Source organism: Epinephelus moara, unplaced genomic scaffold (assembly GCF_006386435.1).
Source record: "Epinephelus moara isolate mb unplaced genomic scaffold, YSFRI_EMoa_1.0 scaffold153, whole genome shotgun sequence".
In the NCBI taxonomy this organism is placed as follows: domain Eukaryota; kingdom Metazoa; phylum Chordata; class Actinopteri; order Perciformes; family Serranidae; genus Epinephelus; species Epinephelus moara.
The window spans coordinates 1-25000 of NW_026079027.1; the positions used below are offsets into that span (position 1 = coordinate 1).

At 43.2% G+C, this 25000-nt stretch overlaps 2 protein-coding genes across 2 annotated transcripts; both read right to left on the minus strand.

The window, feature by feature from the left end:
* Window positions 1–92: 92 nt before the first annotated feature.
* LOC126387019 (obscurin-like) lies at window positions 93–16980 on the minus strand (the record flags this gene model as incomplete). The annotated part of the gene is made up of 32 exons (XM_050039581.1): window positions 16951–16980; window positions 15864–15974; window positions 15506–15772; window positions 14303–14464; window positions 13976–14080; window positions 13606–13872; window positions 13150–13419; window positions 12674–12940; window positions 12324–12587; window positions 11950–12216; window positions 10481–10750; window positions 10060–10326; window positions 9617–9883; window positions 9253–9525; window positions 8905–9168; window positions 8490–8756; window positions 7812–8078; window positions 7421–7690; window positions 6739–7005; window positions 6312–6587; window positions 5611–5877; window positions 4729–4995; window positions 4016–4282; window positions 3659–3925; window positions 3232–3498; window positions 2828–3094; window positions 2428–2694; window positions 1922–2191; window positions 1457–1735; window positions 1091–1348; window positions 702–968; window positions 93–359 (listed from the first exon to the last, which is right to left on the minus strand). Coding segments are annotated over exons 2-32 (7807 nt in total), but the record flags the coding sequence as incomplete, so codon positions are not given.
* A 2680-nt stretch (window positions 16981–19660) lies between these two features.
* LOC126387018 (dynein regulatory complex protein 11-like) lies at window positions 19661–23707 on the minus strand. Its single transcript, XM_050039580.1, has 14 exons — window positions 23505–23707; window positions 23299–23383; window positions 23092–23202; window positions 22862–22937; window positions 22431–22537; window positions 22167–22253; window positions 22001–22062; window positions 21814–21896; window positions 21373–21480; window positions 21087–21286; window positions 20577–20663; window positions 20314–20491; window positions 19990–20228; window positions 19661–19853 (listed from the first exon to the last, which is right to left on the minus strand). Exons 1-14 carry the CDS (start codon window positions 23705–23707, stop codon window positions 19740–19742), a joined length of 1740 nt encoding a protein of 579 aa, XP_049895537.1. The 3' UTR covers window positions 19661–19739.
* Between the last annotated feature and the right edge of the window lie 1293 nt (window positions 23708–25000).

The window sequence follows — 25000 nt, forward strand, 5'->3', positions numbered from 1 at the left end:
CAGATTTTCAGGAAGGTTTGATCATCACAAAAAAAAATCATTTTCTATGATTAAGATATTGCTAACACTGACATTTTCATTGCCATACACACCTTTCACTGACACAGTTGCAGTGGTCTCCGCACTTCCTGCTTGACATGTGTAGCTCCCCCTGTCCTCAGGTTTGAGCTCGTTGATGTGGAGCTGCAGGAGGCAGCCATCTTGTTTTATCTCGTACTTTCTGCTGGCTTTTAGAGGTAGTCTGTTCTTCTTCCATTGCACTGACACTCCAGCTTTAGACAGCTCACAGCACAGAGAGGCTGTACCTCCCTCTTCAGCCTCCACACTTCGTAATTCTTTCTTAAAGAATGGTGGGAGCTCTGATGGGAAGTGGTTGGGAAGGATATAATTATACATCTAGTTTAGCATGTTAGTTTAGCATAATAGTACATGCAGTGGTTGCATTTCAAAGCCAGAGGTTTACTAGAAACATTCAGCACTGACAATAAAGTAGTAGTAGAGATTAAGTTGCACTTGAAAATATTTTTGTGGGAATTGCTTTGTACATAATCACAGTATAGTAACTCAACTGACAAATACATGACTTTTCTGTATCAGAGAATATTCTGATGTAGTAAAATTTGCAGTACATCCCATTTGTTGTGTGGTTAAATGCAAGCAGAGCAAACGCAGAATAATTGTTCACTGCCAATTTCACACACCTTTCACTGTCACAGTAGCAGTGGTCTCTGCACTCCCTGCTTGACACGAGTAGCTGCCGCTGTCCTCAAGTTTGAGATCCTTGATGTGCAGCTGGAGGAGACAGCCATCTTGCCTGATCTCGTACTTTCGGCTGGCTCTTAGTGGCAGCCCTTTCTTCTTCCATTGAATTGGCACTCCAAGTTTAGACAGCTCACAGTACAGAGCAGCTGAACCTCCCTCCTCAACTTCCACGCTTTGCAGTTCTTCTTGGAAGAATGGAGGGAGCTCTGGGAAATTAGGAGAGAAAGAGACATTTGGCATAATAATGTATTATTCAGACATAACAGTTCTGATTCCAAGTGTGTAACATCAATCAGCTATCTAAAAGCTACATTATTTCCATTTTTACCTGTTACAGTAAGTTTGGCATTGCTCTGCACGTCTCCTGTATCACAGCAGTATGTGCCAGTATCCAAGGGATCCACATCATGTATTAGCAATAGGTTGACTTTTCCCTCCTTACGTATCTCATATTTATCACCATTTCGGAGGGGGATGTGGTTGCGCCTCCAGGTAACCAGGGAGGTAAAATCAGAGATTGTGCAGGACAGAGTGGCTGTCTCTCCTTCCATGATCACAACGTCTTTAGGCTTCTCCTCAAATAAAACTAGAATTTGAAATGAAGTGTCACTTTAAAATGTCAGAGGAAATCATTTTACTGAAATGACACTATCTTTTTAGAAATGACACCCTCTATCCCTTATTCTCTGCTCACCTCTGGCCTTAGGAACAACTAGCAGACGTGCAGAGGTCCTCTCCTCCCCAATCACAAACGCCACGATGCCGGTCTCCTCAGGTGTTGTCATGGTGAGGACCAGCCGCTGTTCGCGACCGTGGCACATCATCTGGTTCATCTCGTTCTTCTGCAGAGGGCTGGAGCCAAGCCACCAGACACCCTCACTCACGTCTGCGTGGCTCAGCTCACACACAAACACCGCGTCCTCACCCGCTGTCACCGTTATACCCTGCAGCTCTGTAACGATCCGCACGCGCTCTGTGGAGGAAGAGGAAGCTATATACAGCTGGCTTTTTAGAGATGGAATGGAAAATATTTACAACAACTTAGATGAGAGCAGCCAGTTGGCTTTATTCATGCCGCATTCCTTGTACTGTAAAAGAGTATCAATCAAATAAAACTAGATCAAATAAGGTGTGAAAGTCTATTATAGTCACCACCTACCCCTCACGATCAGCTTGGCCGTGGTCTTCTTGCCTCTGGTGATACAGCAGTACTCTCCAGCATCCTCCAGGTATAGTTTCTTGATCTCCAGGCTGTGTGTTGGGCCATTCTTCTTTAAAATGTACCGCCCTCCTTCTTCAATCACAGTGTTGTCCTTCTTCCAGGTGACAGGGACATTAGCACTGGAGACTTCACAGGACAGCAGCACAGATTTGCCCTCCATCACTGCTTGGCTTTCCAGTTCCTTCTCAAAGAACACAGATGCTGCCGCTGGTATAAAAAAAAAGGGAGACAGGATGTTACAAAAGGTGGCTCACATTTAAAATAATAAATACTAATGTAATTATCTTTGGCTTCATTTGCATTCTTGTCAAAGCAACAGAGATCCAGTGAAATATCAATGTTACCAAAGAACACAGAGCTGCAGAAGCAACATATGGATCATAATATAAGTTTTAAATTGAGAAGTCAGTGTAAGAAACTCAAAATGGCAGCGTGTCAAATACCTCTGACGTTGACCTCAGCAGTCGTCTTCTGCTCTCCCACGATGCAGCTGTACTCCCCGACATCCTCAGGCTGGATGTTTCTTATGTTCATCTCAGCTGTTTTCCCCTTCAGCGCCATCTGATACCGTCCCCCCTGATAGATCTGGTCCTCCCCCTTCCACCACTGCACGGGCACCCCGGCCCTGGACAGCTCGCAGCGAAGGGACACGTTGCCTCCCTCAGGGGCCTCCTGGTTCTTCAGACCCATTTTAAAGGTGAGGGGGATAGCTGTGGAAAATGCAAGGTCATGTTGTGTTCATGTGTGTCTATGATTGCATTTCTTTTTACAAGGCAAACACTTTTTTAATTTGTGCACTTGCAAAAACAAACAAGCATGCCTGCATCTACAGTCTTCCCTTACGTGTAATGGTGATGTTGGCTGTTGTCTTGGTGTCACCATAGATACAGCTGTACAGTCCGCTGTCCTCCAGCTGTGCGTTCTTGATGGTGAGCTCCATGCTGCTGTTTCGATTTTTAATCTGGTATTTGAAATTGCTCTTCAGCAGCTCTTGTCCTTTCCTCCACTCCACAGGGAGGCCGGGTTTAGACAGCTCGCAGTTCAACGTCACGCTGTTCTCCTCCTCCACCTGCTGGTTCCTTAACTTTGTCTTGAAAGTGATGGGAGGAGCTGCAAGGAGAACAACTATGATTATATAGTTTTTCTTCATCCTATTTTAATAAGTGCTTTCAATTTCAATTAAATCAAATAACATCGTCGTACAAAGGCTCAGATGTCATGTTTTCAGTATAGGATTTCTACTTTACCTTTGACGATGAGCTCCGCAGTTGATTGGGTGTCATTCGTCTTGCAGGTGTATTTCCCAGCATCACTCTCCTCCACGTTGTTGATGATCAGTTTAGTGAAACGTCCCTCCTGTTTCATCTCATATTTGTATCCAGGTTTGAGGATGACTCTTCCTTTCCTCCAGTCCACTGGAGCTCCAGGTTTGGAGAGCTCGCAGGAGAAAACTCCACTGTCCCCTTCCTTCACCTCCAATTTCTCCAGCTCTTGTTTAAATGTAACAGGAAGTGCTGACAAAAAAAAAAAAACAACCAAGCGGAAATAGTTCACTCTCATGTTTTGAAACAATTCTGTATTGTTTCTTGTTAGATTTCTGAATACATCTTGCAAATTGACTTTGTCAGAAATACTAGGTCTGTTTTTCTATGTAACAGATGTTGTGAAACGTACCTCTTACTTTGATGTCAGCTGAAGTCACAACAGTGCCAACAAAACAGCTGTACTCCCCCAAATCTTTAAGAGTTAAATTTCTGATCAGCATCTCAGCTGTCCTGCCTTCTTGCTTCATCTGATATTTTTCTCCCTCCATCAGAAGTTGAGCATCTTTCCTCCACTCCACTGGGACCCCTGCTTTAGAAAGCTCACAGCGCAGCGTCATGTTGCCTTCCTCCACAGCTTCCTGGTTCCTTAACTTTTGCTTGAAAGTTATTGGAATCCCTGAGGAGTGAACGCAAAATACTGCGTAAGATGTGCAAGATACCAAAGCACGATCATGTTTTCTTTTACATAATGTGTACTTGCTCTCACCAGTGATGATGATGGTGGCAGTAGTTTTTACGTCCTCACAAACACAGCTGTATGAGCCACTGTCCTCAGGCTGGCTTTTCCTGATGAGGAGCTCCACCTTGGAGCCGCTCTGCTTCATCTGGTATTTCTCTCCGTTGGTCAACACTTTGTCTCCCTTCTTCCACTGCACTGGAGTGTCAGGTTTGGAGAGCTCACAGCAGAGTGTCACTCCGTTGCCTTCTTGGACCTGAATATTCTTCAGTTCTTGAAGGAATTTGATGGGCCGCTCTAGAGGAGACCACAGGAGAAATGTCAAAATGATTTTCATATTGAGGAGTTTTGTTTTTTTTACTAAGTAGAGACAGGTATGTAGCATAAAACGATGCAACACACAAGCTAATTTGCAATGCCTGTCCCCAAGTGGGCCTTTAAAATACATAAAACTAAACGAATAATACACAAGAGACAGCACAAAACACAAACTCAGACCCAAAAACTTTATGCAATGAATTTGTGCATGTATAGTCATACACAACAAGTTGCGACATAGAAATCCACTTCAATAACTTCACAATGTATATTTCAACTTTGTCAGTTTTGCATGTATTCTTGTGTTGTTTACTCTTTACTGGTGGATTCAGTTGTATTTATCATGTCTATAGTTTACCTTTTAATATGTGTATTCATGCACTAAAATAAACAGTGCAACTCATCGTAGTGTATGCAGTTATTACCATTCACAGTGATCCTAGCTTGTGTACTGTGTTCTCCACATATACAGGTATAATCTCCAGCGTCGTCCAGACTGAGCTCCGTAATCTTCATCTCTACCTGCAGGTCCTTCTTCCTCATCTGGTATTTGTCTCCATTTTTCAGCAGCTCTGATCCTCTCCTCCACTCAACCGAAGGGGCAGGTTTGTTGAGCTCACAGCGCAGAACCACACTGTTGCCCTCCGTTGCCTCCTGGTTAACTAGTGGCATCTTGAAACTTGCTGGCAAATCTGTCAATCAGAGTCAAATCTTACACAAGAAATCTTACATAAAATTGAAAAGCAAATAATACGGATAAAAGTAGGAAAAGGTGTATAGTGCACTTAGAATTATTGATCACAGAGGGCCAAATAAAGATGGATGAAGAATGAAGACATAAATACTACCAAGTTAATGTCTTTTGGATCAAAGAAAGCTAAAGAGAAAACATGGTAATAATTATCTGATCATGCAGATGTCTGCTGAATTCACTGGATTCAATAACACACTTCCTTGTCTTTGGTAGAACAAGGAACATAATATTACATGGAAGTTACATTGTAGGAGTGATGTGATGAGAAGTAATGTACAGTACACACCAAGTACTGTGACATTTAGACTATAATGTGACATATGAAACAATAATCGCTCCATTGAGCTTCAGTGAAGCTACATAATGGAGCTCACACAGTGCTAATGACCACTAGGTCTACTTTGTTTTCACTGTACTACGTTAGAGCTGACCTCTTTGACGTCTGCGCTTAGGTGATTCTGTTGAATACAGTGGGAAAATTCAAAAAAGAGAAAGAAATGTGATTCACAAAGCATTAAATCCAACATATGTGGGGGAGTTGAATTTCTCCTACCTTGGACAATGAGCTCAGCAGTTGATTGGCTGTCTTTGGTCTTGCAGGTATATTTGCCACCATCACTCTCCTCCACGTCGTTGATGACAAGTTTAGCGAAAGGTCCCTCCAGCTTCATCTCGTATTTGTTTCCAGGCTTCAGGATCGTCCTGCCTTTCCTCCACTCCACAGGAGCTCCAGGTTTGGAGAGCTCGCAGCTGAAAACGCCACTGTCCCCTTCCTTCACCACCATGCGCTGGATCTCTCGTTTGAATGTCACAGGAAGTGCTGTTGTGGGTATATTTAAAAAAACAGTGTTCAGTGATTGCATTGATTTGCAACCTGCCATTTCCATTTACGTTTTTGTTGCAATACAAGGAGCAGGCACCTCTGTTTGTCTGTTCTTCCTCTCCTCAAAGCCATAAGAGAAATCTAACAGTTTGTTTACATAAATATGGGATTTGAGATGTTGCACAAAATCTATATAAACATTTGAAATTCTAATGGAAGCTGTAGTTACGTATCACTAAGTCACAAGTGCACAATTTAAGTGAGAGATATAATTGGACTTTCCAAGGGTGACACCCATAATAACAGCCTTTTGGATATTATGATCAAAATGATAGAGTTATAACCATATAATCATTATAAATATCCCGTGGCTAATGTGGGAAGCAGTTATGATGTGTGTTCTCATTGGTTTTTGATGGCTTCAAACTTACGTTTCACTTTAACTTCGGCTGTGGTTTTCTCATCTCCTGTGATGCAGCTGTACTTCCCAGCATCCTCAGGTTGGACATTGACAATGGTCATCTCAGCTGTCTTTCCTTCTAGTTTGATCAGATACTTCCCTCGGTACGTAAACTCAGACAGCACCTGAGCATTTCTCTGCCACTGCACCTGGACTCCCTTCTTTGACAGCTCACAGCGTAAAGTCACACTCTTCCCTTCTTCAGCCTCCTGGCCCTTCAGGCTAACTTTAAATGTGGTGGGAACAGCTGTTGAACCAAACACAGATGCTGTTTAACACGTGTGAAGCAGAACACAGGTAAGATCGTTGAAGAACCACTTTACAGGGAGCTCATGAAACTTCTAAACATGGGAAAAGAGACTACGCTTCAGTGCACTCATCTCACACACTGAACATACCGATAACTTTAACAGTGGCCTTTGTCTTCTGCTCTCTACACACACAGGTGTAGACCCCGCTGTCGTCTGGTTCAGCATCTCTGATGATCAACTCCAGGACTGAGGCCCTTTGCTTAATCTGGTATTTCTCTCCATTCTCCAGCAGATCTCCTCCAAGCCTCCACTCCACAGGGACACCCGCTTTAGAGATCTCACAGTACAGTGTGATGTTGTGTCCTTCCTCCACTTGGACGTTCTTCAGCTTTTGCTTGAAGGTGATGGGAAGAGCTGAGAGGCAAAGATAAAGTTAGGTCATCAAAAAAAGAATAACCACCCAAATTTAATGAACACTGTGTAATATATACAGATATCTGGTCTCAAACTGTTACTGTGTGTTTTTAATGTGATGTTACAATAAAAAATTGTCATTAAACATACTGGGAAACAAGAATGAATTTGAATATCTGCGGCCACGTATGTATACGCATCCTCCATTGCCACACTGCCTTTAGCCAATTGGCATGAGCACAAATGCACACCTTCACCCACACACACACACACACTTGACCTCTATGCCAAATTTCAGGCTATAAGTGTGAAAACTGTGGCCGCAAAAGGGTGGGGAAAGTTTTGGAGAGTGAACAACCAACCAGTCAGAGCGAGCAATAGAGCTGCTAGTCGCAACTAAATAATAAATAAATACCATTAACAGTCAGAGTTGCAGTGGTCTCTATGTCTCCACAGATGCATGTGTAGATGTCGCTGTCCTCAGGTGTAACATCAAGGATCCTCAGTTCAATCAGCCCGTCTCTTTGTCGTATGTGATATTTCTCTCCATTCCTGATGAGTTCATCCCCGCTCTTCCTCCACTCCACACTGTACCCAGGCTTCGACAGCTCGCAGCGTAGAGCCGCAGTGCTGCCTTCCTCAATGAGCACATTCCTCAGCTTCTGCTTGAAGGTGACTGGGAGAGCTGAGGAGCCATGGGTGATTGTAGATTGAGATAAATAATTGTTGATAATGAGCATTGTTTGTCAAAATCAGTTAAAACCTATCACTAAAACCCATTAGCCTATTTGTAAATCATGTCTTACCAGTGATTTTGACAGTGGCAGATGTTATCTGATCAGCACAGGCACAGCTGTAGACCCCAGTGTCCTCTGGAACAGGCTTCCAGATCAGAAGCTCCAGAGTGGTCTCTCTTTTCCTTATCTGGTATTTCACTCCATTCTTCAACAGCTCGTGTTCCTTCCTCCATTCAGCTGGAATTCCAGGTTTAGACAGCTCACAGCGCAGTAGGACATTGCTTCCCTCCTCTGCTTGCATGTTCTTTAACTTCTGTATAAATGTTATGGGAATAGCTGGAAAACAAGAGGTGACGTTTTTACTGAATTCAGTTAGAAGCAAGGTGAAAATGGTGAAGCTGTGCACAGCAGTACTGAAAGGATTTGATGCATGGACGTGCGTTACATAAATAATATGCCAGCCAGTTGGCAAAACTTTTTAAACCACAACACAGCACTCAAGAACACATCTCTATAACAGAATACAACATAATAATGACTGTAATAATAATGTTGAATTTCATTATTGAAGGTAAACTAATTTATTATTGGCCAACTGGGATATCTCAGGCCTCAGTATACACCATAGACTGGGTTACTATGCATGCATCAATACCACTGCAGAGCACAGCAGCAAATCTGAGAATAAATCACAAAGAAGTCTGAATTGACCGTGTAGGTTTTTGGTAAAGTTAGCTAAATACATACCGTGTACTTTGAGGCTTGCTGTAGTGTGGTGATCTCTGCACTGGCAGGTATATTCTCCTGAGTCAAGAGGCTTCAGTGCTTTGATGGTCAGAGAATTGATCGTCTTCCTCTGTTTAATCAGGTATCTGTCTCCAGGCCTGATACTCTCGAAACCTCTCTTCCAGTGGCACTGGACCCCAGGCAGAGAGTATTCACAGGTCAGGGTGACGGTCTCCCCCTCTTTGGCCTCCAAGGACTTAAGAGCCTGGATGAACTCTGCTGGGATGGCTTAAAAAGACAACAGAGAGGAAAAATAATCCAATAAAATCATTTAAAATCTGATAAAATATGTCACATCCCTCTGGCATTTAATGTTGGGCAATAGTGAGCAATAGCAGTCCTGCAACAACAGGTCAATACAAAATGCTGTTCATACCTCTGACAGTCACAACGGCCCTCGTGGTAACAGATCCAGCACTGCACTCATACACTCCAGCATCGTTGTTGCTGACCTCCCGAATCGTCAGCCGGGCCTCACAGCCGGAACGACTGGCAAAATACCTCGAGGAGTTCCACATCAGGCAGCCATCTTTGTACCACAGGATGTGACATGGCTTGGAGGCCACGCAAGACAAAACCAAACCACCCCCTTCAATAGCCTCGCAGTCTTCCAGTGCTTTAATGATGGTAGGACGCCTCTCTGGTAACACGAGGAGATGAAGCCAAATTAAGAAATGTGACAGGAAAGTACACAGTAAAACTCTCCAGCAGATTAAAGCCTCACCTCTAACCAACAGTGAGGCGTATGATCTTTTGTCCCCCGCTGAAAATGAGATAGTGCCCGTGTCTTTGCGGGCGAGTTGTCTAAATGTGAGGGTGTGGTAGCCTCCGGGCACCATCTGGATCTCATTGAGCTCATTGGTGTACAGCAGAGTCTCGTCCAGATACCATTTGACCCCAATGTAGTCACTGGGACAAATTCGACACCTGAATGTGACCGTGTCGCCCTCTAGACACTCGACATCCTCTAATTCGTCCAGGATCAAAACCCTCTGACCTGAGAGAAACATGGAGAAGTTGGAAAGTCAAAAATCCTGTGAACATCATATACAGTAGGTACAAGAAGCACATGTTCACTATGATCTCACCCTGCACTGTCAGCTGTGCCCGGCTCTGCATGGTACCGACATCACAAATGTAAATATCTGTGTCCGACTTGTCCAGACAGGTGATGGTCAGGGATAGCACCACACCCTTCTGCCTGATGACATACTTCCTACCGGACCTCAGCTCCACCATGCCCTTCAGCCAGGTCACTCGCTTGGCTGGCCGCCTGGTCTCACACTCCAGGGTCACTTTACCCTTTTCCTCTGCCCGCGTGTCCCTTAACTCCCTCGCAAATGTGTGCTGGAGCTCTGAAAGGAACAATGAAGTTTAGGATATTGGGTCAAGCTTCACACTTAGTTTTCCAGTCACAGATCCAAATTGCAAAACAGGACATAGCACAGAGTAGCATTGTGCAACATTACAGTAAAGACATTATATTGTTAATAGTCATCAACTAACATTTATTTTGAAAGCCCACACCTACCTCTGATCTCCAGCTTGGCACGCGAGGCAATGCCATCGGCCTCACAGCAGTACTCTCCAGAGTCTCTGATGGTGGAATTCTTGATCACCAGTCGCGCCAGGTTCTTCTCTACACTCATCACATACTTGGGGCTCGGCCTGATCAAACGGCCATTTTTCAGCCAACGGATCAGGACCTCTGGTTTGGTGATCTCACAGCTCAGCTCTGCGTCTTCGCCTGGCACCGCCTTAGTGTTCAGCAGCTCCCTGAAGATGTGCACTGGCTTCTCTAATGGAGGGGAAATGCATTCACTCATATTCAGGATTATTTGTATAAATGCATCTACCAAATGGTAGTTCAAAGTAAAACACAGGTATTGCTACGTACACAAACACAAACAAGACAGAGTTGATCAATTTATCTGAGACAACCAGGTATTCACCTTTAACAAAGAGCATGGTCGTACAGCTTAGGTCTTTAATTGTGAAGACCACATCTCCAGCGTCGGTCAGTAAAGCATCTCTAATGGTCATCTTATAGTGGCGGCCATTGTTGATAACCTGGATACGGCTATTGGTGACAACCAGCTGGCCATTGATGGTCCAGGAAGGCTCGTCATCGAGATCGTGAGAGAGTTGACAATCAAAAGTGCAGCATTCTCCTTCTTGGACTGATGTTATCTTTATACGATGAACAATAGTGATGCGTAAGTCTGTAGACAAATATAGCAACAGAACAGCCTAATTACAGAAAACATATCTCTACATATAAATAGAAAGAAACTGCAACACCACAGAAAGACATGTAACATCTTTGGTCATCCATGTAGCAACGGAACTGAATGCCACATTTCCAAAAGATATGGCCAAGAGGTAGAGAGTAGATGATAAATAAAAGGTGACCTAAGACAGAGCCCTGAGGAACACCACTAATACCTGGAAAAGAGCTTGACCTGAAATTTAAGTCTCTATATTCCTGTTTCATGATTGCTTTAGTGTCTGTTTTAAGAAAAAAGGGTCTCATTCACTTATATCTTCCTAAGTTTTTCTTACATTTGATATTGAGAAGACAAAAATCCATCAGATTCATGGCCTATTCTTAAACTGCAGAATTGTCGGCACCCGTGCTCTTAAAATAATGAGTCCCCTTGTCCTTGTAAATTGAAAGAGCATATCACTTGATCCTAGTTGCCATAGGTTAAGTCTCTGCCAATCCACATAAAAAGGGCATGAGATTGCAGGCCCTGTGCACACACAGAAACTGAAAAGAAATGTTGGGAGGATTAAGTCAAGACTGCCCAAATGAAAGTCTAAAAAGGGTGGAGCACCAGACTGTAAACATAGAAATACTTCAATAGTTTTGAAGTGAAGGTACATCTGCAGGACGTGAACGCCTAATGAGATGTCATATCTAGTGAGTCAGGACAGTAATGGATATAAATTAACACAAAAAAAGATGCATGAGATGCTATTACTCGTTCAAAGAACAAAGAAGGGTGCGCGACTGTGTTCGGGATGTTTATGAGCATGTATCGACAGTGCGCAATTGAGGTTGGTGCTTTATAAAAAGATAATGATGAGGTGAGGTGGCGCACTGTAAGCAGCAGGCATCAAAGACATAGCATGGTAAAAAATGCAAATATAGGGAGGTGAAACAACAAACGAGAGTAAATCTGGCTTTTACTTTCAATGGTGAGCCCATTTACAAACAGTGACTGATTACTGCTTAGTACACCTTTAAGAAGACGTTTCCTCTTAAGAATGGATGGTGAATGAAGCCAAACGTTATTTGAGGCTCCTTCTGTCATTCTATCAATCATTTGGTGGCACTGTTGTCAAATGGCAGACAGCTTAATGTGAGCACAACACTTGATCTTCAGAGTGTCGAGCTTCTCCAATTACTACTACTCACCATGCACAGTAACTTTAGCCTTGGTCTGGCTGGTGCCCAGGTCACAGGTGTAGTGTCCAGCATCATCTTTGCTCAGGGAATGGATGATCAGTGCCATGGACTTCCCAGACTGGAGTAACTCATGTTTATCATCAGTGGTCAGGATCTCGCCATCCTTCCTCCAAACAGGGGTCACTTTCTCTTTGGAAATCTCACACTGCAGGCAGACCTCCCCTTGCTCTTCTCCTACTGCATCCTCCAGAGACCTCAGGAACACTGCTGGATGCTCTGGAGCCAAGATTATCAATCTTAAGTGTGCATGTTCCTCAGAAATTAACACATAGAAATGCAAGTATTCGAAAAAAGCTACTGATTATGCACTTCAGTTAGCTGACCTTTGACTTTTAAGATGGTTGTCTCAGAGAGAAGCCCAGCTTTGAAGGTGACCCTGCTCTCCTGTGGTCGCGGATTCTTAATTGTGAGGCTGTGCATAGTGCCCATGTGCTGGATCCTGTTGATGGCATTGCAATAGAGGCGAACATTGTTGAGAAGCCACTCCACATTGGCAACCACATAGTTGAGCTCACACGTGAACCTGGCAATGCTATCCTCCTCAATTTCCACTGGCTCTAAGTGTTTTACCAACTTCAGCGTCCGCACTATAATAAAAAGGGGAAATAGATTATGACAAAGCATCAACTGAACTGACATAAAGAAAACTTGAACCGAACTGTGTTTAACTTACCTTCTACCTTAACATGTGCTGTGCTCTGTGCACCCCCGGCCATGCAGCGATACTGTCCTGCATCCATGGCTGACAAACCATGAATGGTCAGCTGTGCTCGTTTCCCTTCTCTCTTCATGTTGTACTTGTTGTTGGTCTTCAGAGCCGTACGACCTTTAAACCACCTCACCACCCTGGGCGAGGGCGCAAACGCACAGCTCAGAGTCACAGAGCTGTTCTCCTTCGCCTCTGCATTTTCCAAGTGGTGGGCAACTTGAAGAGGCCGCTCTAAGAGGGAGAAATGTAATCCTGCTTAATGAGACACTCCTATATATAATATACTCATTCATTTAACCCACTTAATCCTTTTCACGATCATATAAAGGATATAAAATGTACATATGGCATACATAAGGCATAGAACAAACTTATTTCAACTTTAAATTGCTTCATCCACAGCCTCTCTTCCACACTCAGACAAGGTTCAGCCAACTCACCTTTGACAGTAAGCTGAGCAGTGGAACGACTCTTCCCAGCTACAAAGAGCACGGGGCCAGACATGGAGCTTTCTGTGTAGGTGAAGCACAGGCTGTGGAGAGTGCCCTGCCTGTCGATGTTCACTGCTGCGCAAGGCTCCAGCGCCTCACCGTTCAGGGTCCAGCGGGGGGGCCTCCCTGATTTCAGGCTGGTCTCCACTTGAAACAGCGCTGGCTCTGGCTCCGTCACCTCCACTGAGCTCATCCCCCGCACTATGCTGATAGCCTGCTCTGCATGTACAGCCATAATATACATTACCACCACTGACACAACTCCTGACTCATAACATTATAAAAACGCTCTTGATGTGTGCACATGGGCAAGTATTTTGTGGGGATACATGAATGCAGAACATACTGTAGGCCATGAACTTTACATTGTGACTAATGTGATTATTATGACAGCAGGCATCTCACCCTCCACCAAAAGCTGACAGGAGGTGTTGTCATCTCCTGCATCACAGGTGTAGGTGTCCTCATCTGAGGAGCAGATGTCATCGATGGTCAGCTGCCTGTAGACATCTTGGCTGATCATCTGGTACTTCTTATTGGGCACGAGCTCCTTCCTGTTCTTGTACCACGTGACCTGAGCATTAGGCCGAGACACCAGGCACTCCAGCAGACCCCGGTGGCGATACATGGCTATTTTGACCCTCAGAGGACGCACTATTTGGACTGGGAGCTCTGAGGAAGGGAGAACCAGGCTGAAAACCTTACACAACCAAACCATATCTCTTCATATATCCATGTTTCTATAAACTGTGGCATAAACAGTCTGTTGGCTCACCTTTTACTGTGAGAGTTGCATAAGATGAGACACGCTCTGCAGTGAATCTGATCTCTCCAGCGTGCTCTGGCCTGACTGACTTGAAGCACAGGGTGTGAGTTTTACCTGCAATCAGATCAAAACAAAAAGTTTTATCATATTTATGTGCTGTATTTAACCAGGTTCATATTTTTGTTTTTATATCTTCACACCTAGAAACCAGTGCAACCACTATGACCACTCAAACACAGCTTCAGCAAAGTTGAGTGTACTCTGAAGCAAACACTGGGAGTATTTTTTACTGCTTAGGCTTTTGTCTCTGTGAAACCAATGCCATTTGTGTCTCACCCTGGTGTCTGATCTTGATGTTGTCCCCAGGTCGAATTCGGCTGTCATCTCTGTACCACCGACCCTCCAAATCCACTTGGTTGACCTCACAGACGAAGTTTACAGGTTGGCGCTCCACCGTGTCAACATCCTCCAGCTCTGTCACTATGTGGATGTCCCTAGCTGGCAGATGATAACCAAACCATGACTGCAAACTCAGTTAAAGCAACCTAACAGAACTTTTTCACAAGACAAAAGAAGTGTGAGTGTTGTTTCTTCATTCATAAAGGTGATGAGGCCCTGATGTAGCTGTTTAAAACTATCAAAAGTTAAAAAGGGTTCAAACAAGCCTATAGCCATGCTAGTGGCTCTGTGAGACTGTGCTTAGAGAGGCATAGCAGTGTTTTTAGTTAAATGCTAACATCAGCATGCTAACATGCTTACAGTGACAATGCTAATTTGTTGATGGTTAGCATGTTCACCATCTTAGTTTAGCACGTTAGCATGCTAACATTTGCATTTTAGCATTAACAAAGTACAGCTGAGGCTTATGGGAATGTCATTAGTTTTGCAGGTTGATTTAGTTAATGCATTGGACAAACTGAAATGTTGAATTGATGATGAGGTGAAATGTCAGAGAATCAAAGTAATCACAATTTATCCTCTCTGGACTGTGAATGTTTGCACCAAAATTCACAGCCAACAGTTGTTGAGATATTTCAATACAAACCAATATGTTAACATGCTGGTGGGACTAGAGGGAAAGTCAGGGGATCACAAAAGTCACAAGGATTCATCCTCGAAGAACCCTGAAAGTCTGTGAAGGATTTCATGACAATCCATCCATCAGTTGTTGAGTTATTTCAGTCTGGACTAGACAAATCCATCTCTAGAACCCCGCTATTAACATGGCTTAAACAACATTTAGGCATTATTTTTTTCTGATAGATGCATGTTAACTATGCAGTAAGACAAAACCATATTTGAAATATTTTTAAATTTGGGCATTTTACCATTGGTGTCTATCGGAATTGACTCGCTTTTAGAGCCCGTCTCAAGTGGCCATTTAAGGAACTGCAGTTTTAGGCACTTGCACATTGGTTTCATTTTTCAGCCCCAGAGGTTGCCACGTGGCTTTGACCTGCATTTGACCCAACTGTTGTCTTGGTCACTTGGACACAATCTGTGTCCACGGAAATAGCATCGTCTGTTTAACCACCTTACCTGTGACAGTGAGTCTGGCTGACGTCTGAATGCCGGGGGCCTGAAAAGAGAACAGGCCTGCGTCTCCCAAAGCCACCCTGCTCAGTATGAGGGAGTGTTTCTTCCCATGAGTGCTGATGCGACAGGTGGGCTTGGACTTGAGCCGCAGCCCATCTCTGGTCCACACGCCCTCAATATAGGCCAGATTCAAGGTTACGTCAAAGGAGCAGCTCTCACACTCAGACACCTGCACATCCTCCAAACCCTTCACCACCTGCAGACGGTTCTCTGGCAGAAACACACGCAGCATTAGAGATTCAAAACATCATTTGCTATCACACCGAACAACTGCACAACTTTGTGTGAGGAGAGGACTTACTTGCAGCAGCTACTATTCCTCCAGGTATGTTGTCGCCCATGTCTTCTGCTCTTCTCTCAGCGTGATTTTGGAATCTTGCTTTTTGCCAGAGGTATCACAAAAGGGCTACAACTACAACAGAAATGCACATATCAGTTAACAGTCTGGCTCAGAAGATAACTTACCATCAGTTTTAATGTTGTTTTAAAGAATATTATATTCCACCATCTCATTCACACTTACTGCCATTCAGCATCTTGGTTTGTCAATAAGCTGTTGCACTGTATGCCCTCTTTGTTTTGGACAAGACTTCATTTCACATGGCAGACAAATTCCTCTCAGGCTAATAATGATATAGACCATCACCTCTAACATGGAAACATCGACCTATTAAAATGGACACACATGACATCACTCTGATATGTTCGAACCCTGCGATGGCATGCCAGTCCTCCTCAGTAATAAGGAGCAGAGTAATCTCTGTCACCTCACTCGGCTGAGCTCAGCACCACCAATATAGACTCAGCTGTGATGCCACCTCCATCAGGCTGCATGCACTGAACTGAGGAGAAGGGGAAGCTTTAAAAAAACAAACGAGAAGCCAAATGAGACCCGTCAATCACCAAACTGATTGATATGATATGTAGATCGTGACACAATTTTCGAAGGCTGGCTCCTCCCACTATCATTATGAGGCTCTCTAAGAGGAGGGTCATTGTTTCTCATCAGCTATAATTACATTTCATAATGCGTCACACAGCGACACTGAATCTGCCAGCCATTATCTAGATTACCTCTAGAGGCCTGATCAGTTACAATATCCTCTGAAATCTTTTCCAACATAGCAATAAAGATGAATAAATATCATACAAAATAAAAAACATCTTCGAAATGAGTTCAGCAAAGTTAAAAGAGCTAATGTGAAGAGAGTAAAATACTTTGACCTCTCATGAAACGTACATATCTGACTGCAACTGTGCTGCATATGATCTAACTAACCTTCCATTGACACCACGTTCAATAGTGATTTTCCTTTGGTTCTATCAAAGTAAACAAAGAAATAAGGACTAGAAAAAGATCATCAGATCTTCTGCAGCGATGCACCCACCTTCAATTGAGGCGCTTTCTAGAAAGAATAAATCCGTCCATGGCCTCTTGTTGCATGGATGACAAAAAACAACCCCTTCACCTGAAAAAAAGAGCTGGAAAAAACATCCACCATGGCAACAGACCTTACCGAGTCTTGTCTTGTGTCACACAAAGCCTTTAAGATTAACAACAAACGTTTAGCCAAAGGAAAGCATGCCCAGGTTTGCAAGCTGCGTCCCTGTCCCCAAAGCAGACGGCCTATAGCGCTTTCTTTTTTTTTTCTTGCTTTGATGGAGCGTAGTGCTGAACAGCTGACATATCTCTCCCCACATACTAACCTCCAAAATAGCCTTCTGTCAGTATGAGGGTAGGGATAGCTTTGGCTTTAATGGTGTGAGGCAACTCATGTCCAGCATCAATGGAACTATCACAAACAATCGAAATGTATACAATGGGCTTAGTGTGTTTGATGGTTTTCTGGTGTGCATGAATGAGTGAGAGACGAGCTTTGTGCAAATGACTTGAAAGCAGCTCAGTAAGTAGAAGTTTGGTTAAATTCATGTAGCATGAGGATGTAAGTGATACATGTGTACTGTCTGCACATGAACGTTATTTTACACATAATCAAATTCACTATGAGGTTGCTCGAACAGAGATTTAAGATCCCTTGCATCAAAACAACTAGTCCGAGACAGAAGTAGAGCATTCTGTGCATTATAAGGCTGATGTGGGTTAATCACGTGCCCTTCACTATACTGACCCACATCTGTCAGTGTCCTTAACTTTAGGTTAGACAGATCAAAGTCCATAGATCTCCACAGGGAGTTTCCCCCACTGCTGCAAGTGAAAGGTCACAAAGGATTAAATTAAAATCACACTTGATTGGCATTCCCATGTGAGGTCATTCTCTGACATCAGAATAAGTGATAGGGTGGCTGATTGCAGAGCTCTCTATACTAAAAAACAAAGACAACATTCAAAGTAACACAGCAGCGATGCAATGCTGATATTCCTCTAGCTCCTCCAACTCCAACATATGTTGGATTGTTTGTTTGCATTACAACAACAAGGTTTAAGTTTGTGGGGTTCCCTCATCCAGACAGAACAAAGCCAGCACTACCCAGCATTGTGTGCACCTCAGTTTGACAGACAGCCCCATGTGCCACTGAGCACTCCTAAGTCCAGTGAAACTCGACAGGATAATCTCTCGGGGCACAAAAAACAACTTGTCGTCACTGTGAGGGTGAACGATGGCTCGCAGAGGCAAAGCAGTCTCATTTTACAGATCTGCAGCAGCCCCTTCATCACAAAGCTTTAAACAGCTCTCTCTGACATTTGAGTGGGAAAGGATAAAGAGTCTATTTAGCGCACTTGAAGGATTTTCGCTTATTTATCCCAAGCAGAACGTGTTTTATTCGATTTTAGTGTAGAAATTTGGGCCATTTTATGGCTTTTTGATCAAGCTGGACTCAAACTGATCTAAGAAAAGGCTCCAAATCATGTCCGACCACAGTGAGGACGGTCGGTAGATAGACTTGACATCTTCCAGTGTGGGCCTTCTTGTGTGTAGCATCCCATTGATGGCGCACATGGTCTAAAAATAGAGTAATGTTTAAGGAACCAAGGCAATATGAGGATGTGTTGAGTGAATTTAGAACTCGACAAAACAGCTGAACACCCCACCTAAGCCTCTGGATCCCTGTTTGGAAACCCCCCCCCCCTCCTGTGTGTCACATTTCCTCTGGTCCAGACTCTCCACACCTGACTGCAGTCATAATAGAGGAATAAAGAAATGCTGGACACATATATTCAATCACAAACGTGTAGTCATGTGATCGTGAGCCCAGGCTACATGCTACAGACGTGTGTAACGCTATGATGTTCGTCCTGTGTTATTTCTGTCAGTCACATGCCAAATGTAGTATTCAAAATCATGTATCACAGCCACGCAACCATAGCCATTAGACATTAAATGCCCTTGACTGAAGAAAACAGTACTGGTATGTCTGATTATGGCATGGCCTTGGGTCAGATAGCCATAGGAGTCTGACCACTCGAGGCCACTGAGTTTTTTTGGCTGCAACCAAGTGTGTGTAGGTGTGTGTTGGTGTTCATGCCTATTGTATTGGCTTAAAGGGGGCATGGCAGTGGGAGTGGCCTATTGCAGAAAGGCACATAACTTCCAAATGGATTCACATACTTGTGCAAGATTTTGTGGAAAGACAGTCCATGAGCCAAAGGATAGCTAATTAACTGTTCATGCCAACTGGCAGGAAGGGGCAATGCGGCAATGTATGTGCATATGCAGTGCTCTTGCGAATCTGCGCTTGTTTTTCAGATCCTCTTCGTACAGAGCATTTACTTTGTTTGGCAGCATGTAAGTGCCTGTGGTAGGTTGTTATTTATATATAATCACATGCAAAATTAGGTATTATAAAGTAAACATAATGCAAACATGGAAATGGAGCACTCTGTGGAAATTTGATTATCGCTAGGAGCAGAAATAGAGTGACTATTTATGTTATTTTTGAACAAAATGATCATCATGCCCTCCTCAGAATAACTCTCAATATGATTGTCACAAGACAGGAGTTAGCACCTTCCCTTATAGGACTGTACGGAGTCCTATTTGAAGCAATGCACTGCATACCATTTATGTTGCACCCTCAAATATGTACCCAGCAGAACTGATTAAAAACCAACAAAATGACTGCTTTTAATTTTATTTATTTTGTTATCAGACGGCAACTCACATTCACGCTTCAATAAACGTCTACATTCAGTTGTGATAAAAACATGACGACAGGCTTATTTTTTCTTTTTTTTCTTTGCACTTTTGCCTTTAACCGGTGCCACTTCTTCATCTTTTCCTGTGGCAGCTTTAATTCTCTTCTTTCCCAGGGGGGTCTTTGCATACCAGTTCTGGTAATACACAAGAAAGAAAAACACAAAATCAAATCAAACAAACATGGTCAGGTTATTAAAATGGATATACAACAGTAAGATGCAGTTAAAATCATGAAAATACAGTGAAAACCAGATGACATATGTACTGTACTTTAAGGGCCTCTTCTTCTTCCTGAAAGATGGGGTCAATCTTGGCTAATGGAGCAACAAACTCAGCAGCAGTCAGTGGTCTGTTTGCCTGCAGTAGGATGCGACGCTTGGTGACAACACTCTGGACGACCCTGACCAGGTGACCTGGTGTGTAGCCATCAGAAATCTTTGCAAGAGAGCTGAGGTCCAGTGCCCTAGTTACATCACCTCCCTGCTTGTTGATCAGTTGCTTCCACAAAACTGGATGCAAACAGAGTCAAAAGTCATTTTTCAGACCCACAAACAAAACAAAATTGTTCCCCAATGTGTCTACTGGTAGTCTTACTGTATCTTGAGCCGTAGTCAGGTCTTGGGATGAGGATAATTTTGCTGTACATTTTACACAGTGACTTGATGTCGGCACTTAGTGGGTCTTTAGTTGTTCCTATTATCAGAACACGATCCTCCCCTTTGATCAACTTGAGAGACTTGGGCAGGTCTTTCTTCAAGCGTTTGGGATCTAACTGTGACCAAAATGGTGCAAATCATTAACTGAAACATTTAAACAACATGATATTGCTGTTTAACTTTGATCCTACTCCAAAATACCTCTTTTTCTTCCTTGGGAACTTTCTTGTAGAACATTTTTTCTGCGTCTTCAATCCATATTACCGAAGGTTGCAGCAATCTTGCAACCTACGCGAAAGTAAAAACTGCATACTTACTTTCTGGCCGAGCTGAAACGTAAATACCTCCAAAGGGCAATTCCATAAAATTCTTCATGCTCCAAAAGATTCACTATGAAATATTAAACATAACTAATAGTGTTACGACATGACAACATACTGCCCCATATACCACACATACCAGGGCAGGAGAATATTCACTGCTTGCATTTTTGACCTTCAGTGCTTAGTCATAAGATCTCTAATGAGATTAAGCATTACGTATTATATAGGTCTGGTTATGTTTATGCTCCAGTTTTGTAGGTGAGGTGTTTGACTTCAAAGAAAAAACTTGCTCACATGGTTTGACAGCAGTCATTAAAATAACTTTAGTATAACCATTACAAACATATCTGACAGTGGCACTGGATTCTTTTAAACACCAGTGTATTACCTTAAACACCATGTGAAGCATCATGGCAAGGCCACTCTTGCCTGGGTACTTTCCTGCCGTGGTCAGGGGAGACAGATCAAACAGGTTGGCGCCTGTCTCATGGCAGATTGCATGGACCAACATCTTCTTGCCTACACCTGCCGGCCCTGCCAGTAGGATGGCCTTTATCAGAGGAGCCTTCTCATGCACCACCTGAGAGCCTGCAACAACACATATCTTATATTAAAACCAGAAACAATGTTTTCAGTTGTATTTATTTAAAGTATGAACTGAGTAACTGTCATACCTAATGGTAAAACTGCATACAGAGATAAGACCTGCCGCACGTCTGACAATGATGGCATGGGCTCAATGTCGTTTTGCCTCAGAGTTGTCCCAAGGTAGCTGTAGTCACCTACGAACCAGTATTAAGCAAAGAGTTATTAAACTGCACTGTGAATCATCAAACAAAAAAAGGACTTTAAAATATGTATACAACACAGATTAATGTGCCACTTAGAAACTGTTCATTGTGGGCACAGTGTTGTGGCAATCACAAACCAGAAGAGGGCAGCAAATTACCACTCAAAGGTTTCCAGTTACCGTCAATGTTACAAACTGCTCAATTGTGAGAGTTCTGTATCGTGGCAACACATGGATTGTGATCAGACTAAAAGCTCACATACAATTATGATTATGATGGCAGAGATGGCACACCAGTTTACACAAATAATATACAAAGTCTTACCCAGGAAATCCTGCAGCCTAACTTCATTTGCCTGCTTCAACAAGCCCTGCTCCACCAGCTCCTGACACAGAGACTCAAGAGTCCTAGTAGACGTGAATAAATTTAATACAATCTTTTTCTCCAGAAATTGCACTGACTATTGACACAATTCTGTAATGAAAACTGTACATCGTATATGTAACCTCACCTATCAGATGTCAAATCTTTCTCCTTCTTTTTCTTCTTCCCGCTCTTTGATCCTTTCTTTTTCTGTGGAGAAAATACAAATCGTCAGGGTGCAGCTCAAGCCAATGTAAACTGTGACCAAACCTCCCACATATATACAATGTGTGGATTGTTCTTTCACTCATTACCTTGGCATTTCCTTTAGTTTTACCACCCTTGTCTTTATCCACAGTGAGCTTCAATTCAGCCAGCTCTTGTCTCATCTGCTCATCTACCTGATAAAAGCAGAACAAAGCAAGGAGCGTAACTACAGGTGGTGCTGTTATCGGTTTTAAACACCAGTGACTGAGACACTGAACTGTTAAACAGCAACGGTGCAAAATTTCTTTACAGTTTGGGTGTTAAATTCCTAACGTGTTGTAAAATGCTTTGTTATCTGTAGTCAGCATCACCTGTAGTCGAATCTCTGCCTCAATGACTTTCCTCTTTTCCTCCTTGATCAGCTCCACCTCGTGTCTCTGGTTGAAGTTTCTGGACTCATCGCGGTTTTGCCAAAAATCTGAGGATGACAAACATCAGTTCAGGCTTTGTTCATGTGAATGAGTAACTTATACATTGCCATACAGTGACAGGTGGTGATTGGCCAAAAGACAGGAAAACCTTGATGGCGTGTTGCATACCCATTCCCATTTTATAGGTTCCTACTATATCTAAACAACATACTCTGAAACCGAACCTAGCTTTGAACTGAATGTGGAATCCCTTTTATTAGCATTTCAAGATGTTACAAGCCTTGACTTTTATTTATTTAAGGGACAACACTTAAATAATTATAGGCTAATATCTACAACATTATCCTGACCTCTTTTAAATTTAAACATACCTGCAAAGTTTTTGTTTTGCACTTCCAAGTCTGACAGAAAAGCCGATGGCAGCATCTTCAGCCCTGCCTCCTCCTCCTGTGGTTCAGAATAAAGTTACATTGGTTCACTGGATGTGCAGCATTTTTCGCTGAGCGGAACAGCTAACATGGATTGGTCTGAATAAGTGAAATCCCACTTATCACCAGAACTTACTTAATATTAATCAGTAAAAAATCAATTTAGCCCTTACTTCCTCATCACCCTTGCCCTTGTCCTTTTTCCCCTTTTCCTTCTTCTCTTCCTTCCCTTTTGGTTTGTTGTTGGCTTCCTCCTCTTCCTTTGCAGCGATTTCCTCCATTAACTGAAAAAAATGTGCACACCAAACATCATTCTCCTTCTGCAACCTACTGTATAAAATATGCAATATATTCTGCTTTTGACTCAGGGCGTATTTCACCTGCTGAGGGTTCTTTTCAGCAAAAATGAAGGCCGAGCCTCCGTCCTCTTCATCTGGGTAGTCTGGAAATGATCCTGTAGCATTACTATTAAAAAAGACAAACATAAGGGTAAAAAAGTGAGAACACCACTACTTGATTTATTTAATGTGGAAATGCTCACCTGAGACAACAAAACATCATAACAAGCCCGTCTGCGCCACCTTACCGGCATTCAATGAACCACTGTCGGATTTGGGTTTTCATGGTGTTGCTCATGTCAGAACCCTCTACATCTCGTAGCTGGTTTGTGACAGCCACTACAGACTTCTGATAGTCTTTGTCGTGCTCCTCCTGTTTAAAGCGTGTGCAAGCTTCATTGGCCTGGGCCGTGATTTCTGCAGGACATGGCACCTGGTATTTCGGATCCATGATCTAACATTAAGGTGACCACACATACTTCATGCATTAAAAACCTGCTAGCTCTCAAGAGGAAATTATTGTATTTTGTTAGTCAAAAGTTTAAAGGAAAAAAATGACTTAAACAAAGTGGTATATTAATTCATACTGAAAACAGGAAAAAGAATGCAATACAACTTTGATGATATGATATGCTCCTTTTTAACAATTCTAAAATCTAAAAAACACCAGATTTAACTTCATCTCAAATAGGTTAAAGGATGATGTAGGGTCTTGAAGGGATAAGTCTGAGATACTTATCTAAAATCAATGTATTACATACAGTAGACGGTAGTCAGCGTGCTCCCTGTGTGCCATATTCCTACGCAAAAACCCCAATGGTGCTTTGTAAACTTCACTTTTCTAAAGATTTCAAGGATGGTGCGTGCTTGTCTGTTACTCAGCTGCTCACACAAAGAATTGAAAACAGCTGTGAGTAGTTTCACTGAATATAGACATCAACACTCCACCTGCAAGACTGAGACAACTCTGTGTTTGCAGTGAACATTTCTCAAGAGGATTATGTAAAACCACTGCTAAATAAACACAGAGACACATGCTGAAGAACACTGCTGTACTCACCCATCAGGTAAAGTTACGCTTAACACCTACAAATAAATAAATCGACTTACCAAATAACCAATAAAGGGTGAAGTACTGGCATCCTCTGATTCAGAGAGATCCTGTAGTTGTGTTGTAACCAAGTCTGACACATGGCATCAGCAGCTCTCTGGGTCCGTGAGCATGCATTTACAACTCATAGTTAGCTTCTGCTCGCTCTGGGGCTCCGGTTTCCACAGACTTTAACCCCTCTCTCTCTCTTTTTCAGCCCATTCAGTCTTCCCCTTCATCTCTATACTATGGTGCACAAAGTTATCCTTTTGTCTTTATGGTGAACGGCATTTCATCATCACTGTAATATCCATCCATCCATTATCATCCGCTTATCCAGGGCCGGGTCGCAGGGGCAGCGGGTCAAGCAAAGCACCCCAGGCGTCCATCTCCCAAGCAACGCTTTCCAGCTCCTCCTGGGGGACCCCAAGGCGTTCCCAGGCCAGATGAGATATGTAATTCCTCCAGCGTGTTCTGGGTCTGCCCCGTGGCCTCCTACCAGTGGGACGTGCCTGGAATGCCTCAAACAGGAGGTGCCCAGGAGGCATCCTGATCAGATGCCCAAACCACTTCAACTGACCCCTTTCGACACGAAGGAACAGCGGCTCTACTCCGAGCTCCCTCCGGATGTCTGAGCTCCTCACCCTATCTCTA